General features: G+C 57.3%; 1 protein-coding gene and 2 gene segments (V, D, J or C); all 3 read left to right on the forward strand.

The window, feature by feature from the left end:
* Positions 1-15,243, forward strand: part of LOC138732516 (CKLF-like MARVEL transmembrane domain-containing protein 5) — a 104,332-nt gene that overhangs the window by 78,382 nt on the left and 10,707 nt on the right. The window lies entirely within an intron of this gene.
* Positions 1,233-11,498, forward strand: LOC138732497 (Ig gamma chain C region-like). The segment is given in 6 exon segments: positions 1,233-1,314; positions 5,318-5,443; positions 5,721-5,984; positions 7,992-8,297; positions 9,492-9,818; positions 11,057-11,498. Coding segments are annotated over 6 exon segments (1,449 nt in total).
* On the forward strand, positions 13,042-13,907 carry LOC138732543 (immunoglobulin heavy constant gamma 4-like). The segment is given in 2 exon segments: positions 13,042-13,363; positions 13,474-13,907. Coding segments are annotated over 2 exon segments (396 nt in total).

A 15,243-nucleotide genomic window follows, 5' to 3' on the forward strand; every position in this document is an offset into this window, starting at 1 on the left:
AACCACCTCTAGGACCTTCTCAACCCCCTCTAGGAGCTTCTAAACCCCCTCTAGGACCTCCAGGAGCTTCTAAACCACCTTTAGAACCTTCTGAACCACCTCCAGGAGCTTCTGAACCACCTCTAGGAGCTTCTAAACCACCTCTAGGTCCTCCAGGAGCTTCTAAACCACCTTTAGAACCTTCTAAATCACCTCTGGGACCTTCTAAACCACCTCTAGGAGCTTCTAAACCACCTCTAGGACCTCCAGGAGCTTCTAAACCACCTTTAGAACCTTCTAAACCACCTCCAGGAGCTTCTAAACCACCTTTAGAACCTTCTGAACCACCTCCAGGACCTTCTAGAACCTTCTAAACCACCTCTAGGAGCTTCTAAACCACCTCTAGGTCCTCCAGGAGCTTCTCAACCACCTTTAGGAGCTTCTCAACCACCTCTAGGAGCTTCTAGGAGCTTCTCAACCACCTCTAGGACCTGCTAGAACCTTCTAAACCACCTCTAGGAGCTTCTAAACCACCTCTAGGTCCTCCAGGAGCTTCTGAACCACCTCCAGGAGCTTCTAAACCATCTCTAGGAGCATCTAGGAGCTTCTCAAACACCTCTAGGACCTTCTAGAACCTTCTAAACCACCTCTAGGCCCTCCAGGAGCTTCTCAACCACCTCTAGGAGCTTCTAAACCTCCTCTAGGACCTCTAGAAGCTTCTCAACCACCTCTAGGACCTTCTAAACCACCTCTAAGTCCTCTAGAACCTTCTAAACCACCTCCAGGACCTTCTAAACCACCTCTAGGACCTTCTAGGAGCTTCTCAACCACCTCCAGGACCTCTAGAAGCTTCTAAACCACCTCTAGGAGCTTCTAAACCACCTCCAGGACCTCTAGAAGCTTCTAAACCACCTCCAGGACCTTCTAAACCACCTCCAGGACCCTCTAGAACCTTCTAAACCACCCCCAGGACCTTCTAAACCACCTCTAGGACCTTCTAGGAGCTTCTCAACCACCTCCAGGACCTCTAGAAGCTTCTAAACCACCTCTAGGACCTTCTAGAACCTCCTCTAGGACCTCTAGGACCGTCTAAACCACCCCTAGGTCCTCCAGGACCATCTCTATGGTCTCCTGGCCCATCTCTATGATCTCCTCGACCCCTCTAGCTCCTCCTGGCCCGTCTCTATGGTCTCCTCAGCCCCTCTAGGCCCTCCCCGAGGTCTCTATGGTCTCTCTGGGTCCTCCAAGGCGCTATGGGGCGCTATGGGGCGGGGGCGGAGCCCGCCCCCCAGCAAAATCTGTGGGGCAGGAGGGAGCCGGGAGGCTGTGGGGCAGGTGAGGAGCTATGGGGCAGGGGATCTGTGGGGCAGGGAGGGGTCTATGGGGCAGGGAGGGGGATCTATGGGGCAGAGAGGGGGATCTATGGGGCAGGGAGGGGGATCTATGGGGCAGAGAGGGGGATCTATGGGGCAGGGAGGGGGATCTATGGGGCAGAGAGAGGGATCTATGGGGCAGAGGGGGATCTATGGGGCAGAGAGGGGGATCTATGGGGCAGAGCTCACTATGCGGCAGCTCCTATGGGGCAGGGGGGAATCTATGGGGCAGAGGAGGCTCTGGGGCAGCTCGCTATGGGGCAGGGGGGGATCTATGGGGCAGCTCCCTATGGGGCAGGAGCCGCTATGGGGCAGCTCCTATGGGGCAGGAGGGGATCTATGGGGCAGCTCCTATGGGGCTGGGGTCGCTATGGGGCAGGGGATCTATGGGGCAGAGCTCGCTATGGGGCAGAGGAGCTATGGGGCAGGGGATCTATGGGGCAGAGCTCGCTATGGGGCAGCTGCTATGGGGCAGGAGCTGCTATGGGGCAGGGGGTTCTATGGGTCTGGGGTCCCTATGGGGCAGCTCCTATGGGGCTGAGGGATCTATGGGGCAGAGCTCGCTATGGGGTGGAGGAGGCTCTGGGGCAGCTCGCTATGGGGCAGGAGGGGATCTATGGGGCAGCTCCTATGGGGCAGAGCTCCCTATGGGGCAGGAGCCGCTATGGGGCAGCTCGCTATGGGGCTGGGGTCGCTATGGGGCAGGGGATCTATGGGGCAGGAGCTGCTATGGGGCAGCTCCTAGGGGTCAGAGCTCGCTATGGGGCAGGGGATCTATGGGGCAGCTCCTATGGGGCAGCTCCTAGGGGTTGGAGCTCGCTATGGGGCAGGGGATCTATGGGGCAGAGGAGGCTATGGGGCAGCTCCCTATGGGGCTGGGGTCGCTATGGGGCTGGGGTCGCTATGGGGCAGAGGAGGATCTATGGGGCAGAGCTCGCTATGGGGCAGGAGCTGCTATGGGGCAGCTCCTAGGGGTCAGAGCTCGCTATGGGGCAGAGGAGAATCTATGGGGCAGGGGAGGCTATGGGGCAGGAGGGGGTCTATGGGGCAGCTCGCTATAGGGCAGAGCTCACTGTGGGGCAGCTCCTAGGGGTCAGAGGTCGCTATGGGGCAGGGGATCTATGGGGCAGAGCTCGCTATGGGGCAGCTCCTAGGGGTCAGAGCTCGCTATGGGGCAGGGGATCTATGGGGCAGCTCCTAGGGGTCAGAGCTCACTATGGGGCAGGGGATCTATGGGGCAGCTCCCTATGGGGCAGGAGGGGATCTATGGGGCAGCTGCTATAGGCCAGAGCTCGCTATGGGGCAGGGGAGGCTATGGGTCTGGGGTCCCTATGGGGCAGGAGGGGATCTATGGGGCAGCTTGTAGGGGTCAGAGCTCGCTATGGGGCAGGGGAGCTATGGGGCAGAGCTCGCTATGGGGCAGCTCCTAGGGGTCAGAGCTCGCTATGGGGCAGAGCTCACTATGGGGCAGCTCCCTATGGGTCGGAGCTCGCTATGGGGCAGGGGAGCTATGGGGCAGCTCCCTATGGGGCAGCTGCTATGGGGCAGCTGCTATGGGGCAGCTGCTATGGGGCAGGGGGGGATCTATGGGGCAGCTCCTAGGGGTCAGAGCTCGCTATGGGGCAGGGGAGGCTATGGGGCAGCTCCCTATGGGGCAGGACGGGATCTATGGGGCAGCTCGTAGGGGTCAGAGCTCGCTATGGGGCAGAGCTCGCTATGGGGCAGCTCCCTATGGGTCGGAGCCGCTATGGGGCAGTTCCCTATGGGGCCAGGGTCGCTATGGGGCAGAGCTCGCTATGGGGCTGGAAGGATCCATGGGGCAGCTCCCTATGGGGCAGAGCTCGCTATGGGGCAGGACGGGATCTATGGGGCAGCTCCCTATGGGGCAGGAGCTGCTATGGGGCAGGGGGGGATCTATGGGGCAGCTTGTAGGGGTCAGAGCTCGCTATGGGGCAGGGGAGCTATGGGGCAGAGCTCGCTATGGGGCAGCTCCTAGGGGTCAGAGCTCGCTATGGGTCAGAGCTCGCTATGGGGCAGCTCCTAGGGGGCAGAGCTCGCTATGGGGCAGCTCCCTATGGGTCGGAGCCGCTATGGGGCAGTTCCCTATGGGGCCAGGGTCGCTATGGGGCAGAGCTCGCTATGGGGCTGGAAGGATCCATGGGGCAGCTCCCTATGGGGCAGAGCTCGCTATGGGGCAGGACGGGATCCATGGGGCAGCTCCCTATGGGGCAGAGCTCGCTATGGGGCAGGACGGGATCTATGGGGCAGCTCCCTATGGGGCAGGAGCTGCTATGGGGCAGGGGGGGATCTATGGGGCAGCTTGTAGGGGTCAGAGCTCACTATGGGGCAGGGGAGCTATGGGTCAGGGGTCGCTATGGGGCAGAGCTCGCTATGGGGCTGGAAGGATCCATGGGGCAGCTCCCTATGGGGCAGAGCTCGCTATGGGGCAGAGGAGGCTATGGGGCAGCTCCCTATGGGTCGGAGCTCGCTATGGGGCAGGGGAGCTATGGGGCAGCTCCCTATGGGTCGGAGCTCGCTATGGGGCAGAGCTCGCTATGGGGCAGCTCCTAGGGGTCAGAGCTCGCTATGGGGCAGGGGAGCTATGGGGCAGCTCCCTATGGGTCAGAGCTCGCTATGGGGCAGGGGAGCTATGGGGCAGCTCCCTATGGGTCAGAGCTCGCTATGGGGCAGGGGAGCTATGGGGCAGCTCCCTATGGGTCGGAGCTCGCTATGGGGCAGGGGAGCTATGGGGCAGCTCCCTATGGGTCGGAGCTCGCTATGGGGCAGGGGAGCTATGGGGCAGCTCCCTATGGGTCAGAGCTCGCTATGGGGCAGGGGAGCTATGGGGCAGCTCCCTATGGGTCAGAGCTCGCTATGGGGCAGGGGAGCTATGGGGCAGCTCCCTATGGGTCGGAGCTCGCTATGGGGCAGGGGAGCTATGGGGCAGCTCCCTATGGGTCGGAGCTCGCTATGGGGCAGGGGAGCTATGGGGCAGCTCCCTATGGGTCGGAGCTCGCTATGGGGCAGAGCTCGCTATGGGGCAGCTCCCTATGGGTCGGAGCTCGCTATGGGGCAGGGGAGCTATGGGGCAGCTCCCTATAGGGCAGAGCTCGCTATGGGGCAGAGCTCGCTATGGGGCAGCTGCTATGGGGCAGAGCTCATCTATGGGGCTGGAAGGATCCATGGGGCAGCTCCCTATGGGGCTGGGGTCGCTATGGGGCAGGAGGGGATCTATGGGGCAGCTCTCTATGGGGCAGAGCTCGCTATGGGGCAGGAGCTGCTATGGGGCAGCCCCCTATGGGGCAGGGGGGATCTATGGGGCTGGGGTCCCTATGGGGCAGCTGCTATGGGGCAGAGAGACCCATAGACCCCATAGAGACCCCATAGAGACCCCATAGAGACCCCATAGAGACCCATAGGGACCCCATAGAGACCCCACAGAGACCCATAGGGACCCCATAGAGACCCCATAGGGACCCCATAGGTGCCTCCTCCTGGTTTCTCTTGGGTTCCTCGAGGCCTCAAGCTCCTTATGGACCTTCTCAAGGTCCTTATGGACCTTCTGAAGCTCCTTATGGACCTTTTGAAGGTTCTTATGGATCTTCTGAAGGTCCTCATGGAGTTTCTGAAGCTCCTTCTGGACCTTCTCAAGCTCCTTCTGAACCTTCTCAAGGTCCTTATGGAGCTTCTTGAGGTTTTTATGGAGTTTTCAAGGTCTTCATGGACCTTCTGAAGCTCTTCATGAACCTTTTTAAGGTTCTTATGGATCTTCTGAAGGTTCTTATGAACCTCCTCAAGGTCCTTATGGACCTTTTTAAGCTTTTTATGGATCTTCTGAAGGTTCTTATGGACTTTCTTGAGGTTTTTATGGAGTTTTCAAGGCCCTTATGGACCTTCTGATGCTCCTTATGAACCTTTTTAAGGTTCTTACAGACCTTCTGAAGCTCCTTATGAACCTTTTTAAGGTTCTTATGGATCTTCTGAAGGTCCTCATGGAGTTTCTGAAGGTCCTTATGGAGTTTCTGAAGGTCCTCATGGAGTTTCTGAAGGTCCTTATGGAGTTTCTGAAGGTTCTTATGGACCTTCTGAAGGTCCTTATGAAGCTTTCAAGGTCTTTATTGACCTCCTGAAGGTTCTTATGGACCTTCTTGAGGTTTTTATGGAGTTTTCAAGGTCCTTATGAACCTTCTGAAGCTCCTTATGGATCTTCTGAAGCTCCTTGTGGACCTTCTCAAGGCCTTTATGGACCTTCTCAAGGTCTTTATGGACCTTCTCAAGGTTTTTATGGACTTTTCGAGGTCTTTATGGACCTTCTCGAGCTCCAGGTGCCTCCAGCAGCTCCTTGACCTCCTTCTCCTCCCCTTCCAGTCAAGAAGACGCCTCCCTCGCTCTTCCCGTTGACCCCGTGTCCCGGAGAAGCCACCAGGACCCCCCGTGTCCCCCTCTGCCTGGTGGACGACTTCTTCCCGCCCCCCGTCTCCGTCTCCTGGGACCAAGGACCTTCTCACCTCCTCCCCCTGGTCCGGAGACCCTCGGGGCTCTACAGCCAACTGGCTCAAGGAGAAGACCCAGCGAGGACCTGCGTGGTCCACCACGAAGCCACCGGCACCACCGAGAGAGCCACCGTCCTAGGTGGGACCTCAGGGGACCTTCTGGAGGGGGCTTGGTGGAGCTTCCAGCAAGTTCTGGAGCTCCTGGAGGGACCTGGGACCAAGATGGAGCTCCTGGAGGTCCTTTATGGAGGTTCCATCAGGTCCTTGAGGTCCTTTATGGAGGTTCCATCAAGTCCTTGAGGTTCTTTATGGAGCTTGGATGGAGCTCAAGGTCCTTTCTGGAGGTTCCATCAAGTTCTTGAGGTTCTAGAGGTTGATGGGACCAAGATGGAGCTCCTGGAGGTTCTTTATGGAGGTTCCATCAGGTCCTTGAGCTCCTAGAGGCTCTTTATGGAGCTTCCTCCAAGCTTGGATGGAGCTCAAGGTCCTTTATGGAGGTTCCATCAAGTTCTTGAGGTTCTTTATGGAGCTTGGATGGAGCTCAAGGTCCTTTATGGAGGTTCCATCAAGTCCTTAAGGTCCTTTATGGAGGTTCCATCAGGTCCTTGAGCTCCTAGAGGCTCTTTATGGAGGTTCCTCCAAGTTTAGATGGAGCTCAAGGTCCTTTATGGAGGTTCCATCAAGTCCTTAAGGTTCTTTATGGAGGTTCCATCAAGTCCTTAAGGTCCTTTCTGGAGGTTCCATCAAGTTCTTGAGGTTCTAGGGCTTGATGGGACCAAGATGGAGCTCCTGGAGGTTCTTTATGGAGGTTCCATCAGGTCCTTGAGGTCCTTTATGGAGGTTCCATCAAGTTCTTGAGGTTCTTTATGGAGCTTGGATGGAGCTCAAGGTCCTTTATGGAGGTTCCATCAAGTCTTTAAGGTTCTTTATGGAGGTTCCATCAAGTCCTTAAGGTCCTTTATGGAGGTTCCATCAGGTCCTTGAGCTCCTAGAAGCTCTTTATGGAGCTTCCTCCAAGCTTGGATGGAGCTCAAGGTCCTTTATGGAGGTTCCATCAGGTCCTTGAGGTCCTTCATGGAGGTTCCATCAAGTTCTTGAGGTTCTTTATGGAGCTTGGATGGAGCTCAAGGTCCTTTCTGGAGGTTCCATCAAGTTCTTGAGGTTCTAGGGCTTGATGGGACCAAGATGGAGCTCCTGGAGGTCCTTTATGGAGGTTCCATCAGGTCCTTGAGCTCCTAGAGGCTCTTTATGGAGCTTCCTCCAAGTTTAGATGGAGCTCAAGGTCCTTTATGGAGGTTCCATCAGGTCCTTGAGGTCCTTTATGGAGGTTCCATCAAGTCCTTGAGGTTCTTTATGGAGCTTGGATGGAGCTCAAGGTCCTTTCTGGAGGTTCCATCAAGTTCTTGAGGTTCTAGGGCTTGATGGGACCAAGATGGAGCTCCTGGAGGTTCTTTATGGAGGTTCCATCAGGTCCTTAAGGTTCTTTATGGAGGTTCCATCAAGTCCTTAAGGTCCTTTATGGAGGTTCCATCAGGTCCTTGAGCTCCTAGAAGCTCTTTATGGAGCTTCCTCCAAGCTTGGATGGAGCTCAAGGTCCTTTATGGAGGTTCCATCAAGTCCTTGAGGTCCTTTATGGAGGTTCCATCAAGTCCTTGAGCTCCTAGAAGCTCTTTATGGAGCTTCCTCCAAGCTTGGATGGAGCTCAAGGTCCTTTCTGGAGGTTCCATCAAGTTCTTGAGGTTCTAGATGGAGCTTGGATGGAGCTCAAGGTCCTTTATGGAGGTTCCATCAAGTCCTTGAGCTCCTAGAGGCTCTTTATGGAGGTTCCTCCAAGTTTAGATGGAGCTCAAGGTCCTTTATGGAGGTTCCATCAAGTCCTTAAGGTCCTTTCTGGAGGTTCCATCAAGTTCTTGAGGTTCTAGGGCTTGATGGGACCAAGATGGAGCTCCTGGAGGTTCTTTATGGAGGTTCCATCAGGTCCTTGAGCTTCTAGATGGAGCTTGGATGGAGCTCAAGGTCCTTTCTGGAGGTTCCATCACGGTTTTGACCTCCTGGAGGTCCTTTTTGGAGCTTCCCTGAGGTTCTTGAGCTCCTGGTGGCTCCGAATCCCCCCTGAGACCTTCTCCTCCGCCTTCTCCTCCACCAGCTGCTTCTCCCAAACCGCCCTCCGTGGACCTTCTCCACTCCTGCTCCCCCGACCGTGAGGTCCACCTCTTCTGCTTCATCTCCGGCTTCTCCCCCGCGGGCCTGGAGGTCGCCTGGCTGGAGGACAACAGCGTCCTCCCCACCTCCCTGGACCCCCTGAAACCCGAAGCCACCTCCCGGGGGACCTTCTGGACCTCCACCCGCCTCAACGTCTCCATGGACGACTGGAGGGACAAGTCCTACAGCTGCCGGGTTGTCCACCCGGCCACCGGCTCCAACCTGGAGGTCACGGGCCGCAAGTGTCTCAGTGAGTCTCCTCGGGGACCTTGGTGGCATCTCAGGGGGCTTCGTTCTAGGTCCTTATGGGGCTCCTCGAGGCCCTGGGTTGACCCTATGATGACTTGGAGGGTGGTGGCATCTCCGGGGGCTTCGTTCTAGGTCCTTCTGGGGCTGGTGGCATCTCCGGGGGCTTCGTTTTAGGTCCTTCTGGGGCTCCTCGAGGTGCTGGCTTGACCCTACGATGACTTGGAGGGTGGTGGCATCTCCAGGGGCTTCATTCTAGGTCCTTCTGGGGCTGGTGGCATCTCTGGGGGCTTCATTTTAGGTCCTTATGGGGCTCCTCGAGGTCCTGGGTTGACCCTATGATGACTTGGAGGGTGGTGGCATCTCCAGGGGCTTCGTTCTAGGTCCTTCTGGGGCTGGTGGCATCTCAGGGGGCTTCGTTCTAGGTCCTTATGGGGCTCCTCGAGGCCCTGGGTTGACCCTACGATGACTTGGAGGGTGGTGGCATCTCCAGGGGCTTCGTTCTAGGTCCTTATGGGGCTCCTGGAGATGCTGGGTTGACCCTACGATGACTTGGAGGGTGGTGGCATCTCCGGGGGCTTCGTTCTAGGTCCTTCTGGGGCTGGTGGCATCTCAGGGGGCTTCGTTCTAGCTCCTTATGGGGCTCCTTGAGGCCCTGGGTTGACCCTACGATGACTTGGAGGCTGGTGGCATCTCCGGGGGCTTCGTTCTAGGTCCTTATGGGGCTCCTTGAGGTCCTGGCTTGACCCTCTGATGACTTGGAGGGTGGTGGCATCTCCAGGGGCTTCGTTCTAGGTCCTTCTGGGGCTGGTGGCATCTCAGGGGGCTTCGTTCTAGGTCCTTATGGGGCTCCTGGAGGCCCTGGGTTGACCCTATGATGACTTGGAGGGTGGTGGCATCTCCAGGGGCTTCGTTCTAGGTCCTTCTGGGGCTGGTGGCATCTCCAGGGGCTTCGTTCTAGGTCCTTCTGGGGCTCCTGGAGGTGCTGGCTTGACCCTATGATGACTTGGAGGGTGGTGGCATCTCCAGGGGCTTCGTTCTAGGTCCTTCTGGGGCTGGTGGCATCTCCGGGGGCTTCGTTCTAGGTCCTTCTGGGGCTGGTGGCATCTCAGGGGGCTTCGTTCTAGGTCCTTCTGGGGCTCCTACGATGACTTGGAGGCTGGTGGCATCTCCAGAAGGTTCTTTTCTCCCCCCCCAGGTGCCCCCCCGGACGTCAACTCCGTCCAGGTCTTCACTCTGCCGCCGTCCCCGTCCGACCTCTACGTGTCCCAGAAGCCCAAGCTCCGTTGCTTGGTCTCCAACCTCCCCAGCGACTCCGGCTTGTCCCTCGAGTGGAGCCAGCAGGGACGTGGACAACTCCTGGCCGACCCCATGGAGCTCCAGCCCCAGTTCAACGGGACCTTCTCGGCCAGCAGGGAGGTCCCCGTGGCCACCAGGGACTGGGAGAACGGCGAGACCTTCACCTGCAAGGTCCAGCACGAGGACCTCCCGGCCCCCATCTCCAGGACCATCTCCAGGAAGGCTGGTAGGACCTCGATTCCATCTTCTAGGACCTCGATTCCATCTTCTAGGACCTCGATTCCACCTCCTAGGACCTCGATTCCATCTCCTGGACCACCACGAGGTCCTCTGGGATGGTCCTTGAGGGCCTTGGGGCCACCTCGAAGCCCCCTTAGATGCTCCTGAAGGACTTTGAGGCCCCTCGAGACCCTCTGGGGCCACCTCAAAGCCCCCTTAGATGCTCCCGAAGGGCTTGGAGGCCCCTCGAGACCCTCTGGGGCCACCTTGAAGCCCCCTTAGATGTTCCTGAAGAGCTTTAGGTCACCTCGAAGCCCCCTTAGATGCTCCTGAAGGACTTTGAGGCCCCTCGAGACCCTCTGGGGCCACCTCGAAGCCCCCTTAGATGCTCCTGAAGGACTTTGAGGCCCCTCGAGACCCTCTGGGGCCACCTTGAAGCCCCCTTAGATGCTCCCGAAGGGCTTGGAGGCCCCTTGAGACCCTCTGGGGCCACCTCGAAGCCCCCTTAGATGTTCCTGAAGGACTTGGAGGCCCCTTGAGACCCTCTGGGGCCACCTCGAAGCCCCCTTAGATGTTCCTGAAGGACTTTGAGGCCCCTCGAGACCCTCTGGGGCCACCTCGAAGCCCCTTTAGATGCTCCTGAAGAGCTTTGGGGCCACCTCGAAGCCCCCTTAGATGTTTCTGAAGGACTTTGAGGCCCCTCGAGACCCTCTGGGGCCACCTCGAAGCCCCCTTAGATGTTCCTGAAGGACTTTGAGGCCCCTCGAGACCCTCTGGGGCCACCTCGAAGCCCCCTTAGATGCTCCTGAAGAGCTTTAGGTCACCTCGAAGCCCCCTTAGATGCTCCTGAAGGACTTTGAGGCCCCTTGAGACCCTCTGGGGCCACCTCGAAGCCCCCTTAGATGCTCCTGAAGGACTTTGAGGCCCCTTGAGACCCTCTGGGGCCACCTCGAAGCCCCCTTAGATGCTCCTGAAGGACTTTGAGGCCCCTCGAGACCCTCTGGGGCCACCTCGAAGCCCCCTTAGATGTTCCTGAAGAGCTTTAGGTCACCTCGAAGCCCCCTTAGATGCTCCCGAAGGGCTTGGAGGCCCCTCGAGACCCTCTGGGGCCACCTCGAAGCCCCCTTAGATGTTCCTGAAGGGCTTGGAGGCCCCTCGAGACCCTCTGGGGCCACCTCGAAGCCCCCTTAGATGCCTCCAAAGAGCTTCTGAGCCTCCTGAGCTCCTTCTCGTCCTCTCCTCCAGGCAAGAGGTCTTCTCCTCGGGTCTACGCCTCCCCTCCCAGCCCGGAGGAGCTGAGCAGCTCGCAGTCCAGCGTCACCTTGACCTGCTTGGTGCGCGGCTTCTACCCGATGGACATCTCGGTGGCTTGGCTGAAGGACCAGGAGCCCATGGAGGTCAGCGACTACGACGTGGGGCAGCCGGTCAAGGAGAAGGTCGGCGACGGGACCTTCTACCTCTACAGCCACCTGGGGGTCCCCAGGAGCGAGTGGGAGCAAGGGGCCACCTACAGCTGCATGGTGGTCCACGAGGCCTTGCCCATGAAGTTCATCCAGAGGAGCATCCGCAGGAACCCGGGTAAAAAGTGAGGGAGAGGGTGGTGGCATCTCCCAGGGCTTCGGGGAGCCGGTGGCTTCACCAGGAGCTTCATGGAATAAAAAAAACGAAAAGAAAAGAAGGTGAAGAATTGAGGTGGAACGAGTGGTTTTGAGGGGTGGGACCTCCCGGAGCTCGAGGGCTTCTTCTTCGAGATCTCTGGGTTCCTCTGCTGGAGCTCCAGGGCCACCGTGGACCTCTAGGTGCCTCCTGGAGCTCTTGGGTCCTTCAAGATCTTCTCCTACATCCCTGGATCCTATTGGATCTCCAGGTTCTTCTTGGATCTTCAGGTCCTTCTTGGATCTTCAGGTCCTTCTTGGATCTTCAGGTCCCTCCTGGAGCTCCAGGTCCCGCTGGGTCCATCTTGAGGTCTTGGGGAGGGACCTTGGGGCTGGAGATGAGGGGAAAGGGCGTGGAGATGGTGGATGGAGAGGGTGGAGGTGGATGGAGACAAGGAGAATGGATGGAGATGGATGGAAAGGGCTGGAGATGGTGGAGATGGATGGAGATGGTGGATGGAGGTGGATGGAGATGATGGATGGAGGTGGATGGAGATGGTGGAGATGGATGGAAGGGGCTGGAGATGGTGGAGATGGATGGAAATGGTGGATGGAGATGGATGGAGATGATGGAGATGGATGGAGATGGTGGAGATGGATGGAGATGATGGATGGAGGTGGATGGAGATGATGGAGATGGATGGAAGGGGCTGGAGATGGTGGAGATGGTGGATGGAGGTGGATGGAGATGGTGGAGATGGATGGAAGGGGCTGGAGATGATGGAGATGGTGGATGGAGGTGGATGGAGATGGTGGAGATGGATGGAGATGGTGGTTGGAGGTGGATGGAGATGGTGGAGATGGATGGAAGGGGCTGGAGATGGTGGAGATGGTGGATGGAGGTGGATGGAGATGGTGGAGATGGTGGATGGAGGTGGATGGAGATGATGGAGATGGATGGAAGGGGCTGGAGATGATGGAGATGGTGGATGGAGGTGGATGGAGATGATGGAGATGGATGGAAGGGGCTGGAGATGATGGAGATGATGGAGATGATGGATGGAGGTGGATGGAGATGATGGAGATGGATGGAAGGGGCTGGAGATGGATGGAAATGATGGATGGAGGTGGATGGAGATGGTGGAGATGGATGGAAGGGGCTGGAGATGATGGAGATGGTGGATGGAGGTGGATGGAGATGATGGAGATGGAAGGAAATGATGGATGGAGGTGGATGGAGATGGTGGAGGTGGATGGAGATGATGGATGGAGGTGGATGGAGATGGTGGAGATGGCTGGAAGGGGCTGGAGGTGGTGGAGATGGCTGGATGGAGAGGCTGGAGATGGCTGGAAAGGGTTGGAGACAATGAAGAATGGAGGGCACGGTGGACAGAGATGGCTGGAAACCACGGATGGAGATGGCTGGAGACAAGGAGAATGGGTGGAGATGGCTGGAAAGGGGTGGAGATGATGGAGATGGTGGGAAGAGGTGGAGATGGATGGAAACCGTGGATGGAGATGGTGGATGGAGGTGGATGGAGAGGGTTGGAGCTGGCTAGAAGGTGGTGGAGATGATGGAGACAATGAAGAACGGTGGGAGTGATGGATGGAGGTGGCCGGAAGGGGCTGGAGATGATGGATGGAGGTGGTTGAGGTGGACGGAGGCAACGGGAATGGTGGGAACGGTGGATGGAGATGCTGGAAACCCTGGAGAGAAGCGGTGGCCGGCGCTGCTCGGACCTCGAGGAGGTTGGATCCAGCTGCTGGGAGGAGCCCCCGCCGGAGCTGCCGGCTTGGTTGGAGATGGGTGTCCACCATCTCCCTCCTAGAGTTCCTCCTGCCCCAGGACCTCTGCCACGCGGACCCCGAGCGGGCGGGCGCCTGGGACACCGTCGCCGTCTTCGTCACCCTCTTCCTCCTCAGCGTCTGCTACGGCGCCACCGTCACCCTCTTCAAGGTGGGTTCCCAGCCCCACGTCCCCCAGGAGCTCCTCACGGCGGGTGGTGGGATGTCTTCTCCACCGCCTCGGAGGCCGCTCCGAGCCCCTTTTTTTCTGCGTTCTCCTAGGTCAGGTGGCTCCTCTCCACCGTCGTCCACCTCAAGAGGAGCCCCGACTACAAGAACGTCCTCCAAGGAGGCATCTGACCTCCTCCCAACGTGGGGTCGTGGATGGTGGAGACCTCAAAACGTGGATTTTTTGGATGGTGGAGACCTCAAAACGTGGATTTTTTGGATGGCGGAGACCTCAAAACGTGGATTTTTTGGATGGTGGAGACCTCAAAACGTGGATTTATGGAGAGAGGAACCCAAGAACATGGTCCTGAAGGCCTGGAGAAGACGTGATGTGGGGTTCTGGATGGGTAGAGACCTCAAAATGTGGATTTTTTGGATGGTGGAGACCTCAAAATGTGCATTTTGGGATGGAGGAACCCAAGAACGCGGTCCTAGAAGCCTGGAGAAGACCTTGAAGAGCAAGCTGGTGCCAGGAGAAGGTGGTAGAACCCCCAGCGCCGCCTCCCCCACCCGCCGGGGACAGGTGCTTCCTGGCTCCTCCCGGGCTCACCGGATGCCGAGGCCCCCGCGGGACCTCAAAATAGCAGCCGGGGCTGGGGGGTGGGGTGGGTGGAGAAGGTCCCAGATGTTGGGGTGAGGTGGCCACCAGGTCAACGTGGAAGAGGGTGGAGAAGACAGCGGGCACCAGGTCTACCCATAGAAACGGGGCACCAGGTCTACCCATAGAAATGGGTTGCCAGGTCTACCCATAGAAACGGGGCGTCAGGTCTACCCATAGAAATGGGGTGCCAGGTCTACCCATTGAAATAGGGCACCGGGTCTACTTGCTGAAATAAGGCACCAGGTCTACCCATAGAAATATGGCACCAGGTCTACGCATAGAAATAAGGCACCAGGTCTACCCATAGAAATAAGGCATCGTTTACCCATTGAAATAAGGCACCAGGTCTACCCATAGGAATGGGTTGCCAGGTCTACCCATAGGAATGGGTTGCCAGGTCTACCTATAGAAAAGGGCACCAGGTTTACCCATAGAAATAAGGCACCAGGTCTACCCATAGGAATGGGTTGCCAGGTCTACCTATATAATACGGCACTAGGTTTACCCATAGAAATATGGCACCAGGTCCACCCATAGAAATAAGGCACCAGGTCTACCCATAGGAATGGGTTGCCAGGTCTACCTATATAATATGGCACTAGGTTTACCCATAGAAATATGGCACCAGGTCTACCTATAGAAGTATGGCACCAGGTCTACCCGTAGAAATAAGGCACCAGGTCTACGCGTAGAAATAAGGCACCAGGTCTACCCATAGAAATATGGCACCAGGTCTACCCATAGAAACATGGCACCAGGTCTACCCATAGAAATATGGCACCAGGTCTACCCATAGATATAAGGCACCAGGTCTACCCATAGATATAAGGCACCAGGTCTACCCATAGATATAAGGCACCAGGTCTACCCATAGAAATAAGGCACCAGGTCTACCCATAGAAATAAGGCACCAGGTTTACCTATAGAAATAAGGCACCAGGTTTACCCATTGAAATATGGCACCAGGTCTACCCATAGAAATGTGGCACCAGGTTTACCCATAGAAATATGGCACCAGGTCTACGCATAGAAATAAGGCACCAGGTCTACCCGTAGAAATAAGGCACCAGGTCTACCCATAGAAATACGGCACCAGGTCTACTCATAGAAATAAGGCACCAGGTCTACCCGTAGGAATATGGGACCAGGTCTACTCATAGAAATAAGGCACCAGGTCTACCCATTGAAATAAGGCACTAGGCCTATCCATAGAAATATGGCAC

Source organism: Phaenicophaeus curvirostris, chromosome 33 (genome assembly GCF_032191515.1).
Source record: "Phaenicophaeus curvirostris isolate KB17595 chromosome 33, BPBGC_Pcur_1.0, whole genome shotgun sequence".
Taxonomy (NCBI): Eukaryota; Metazoa; Chordata; class Aves; order Cuculiformes; family Cuculidae; genus Phaenicophaeus; species Phaenicophaeus curvirostris.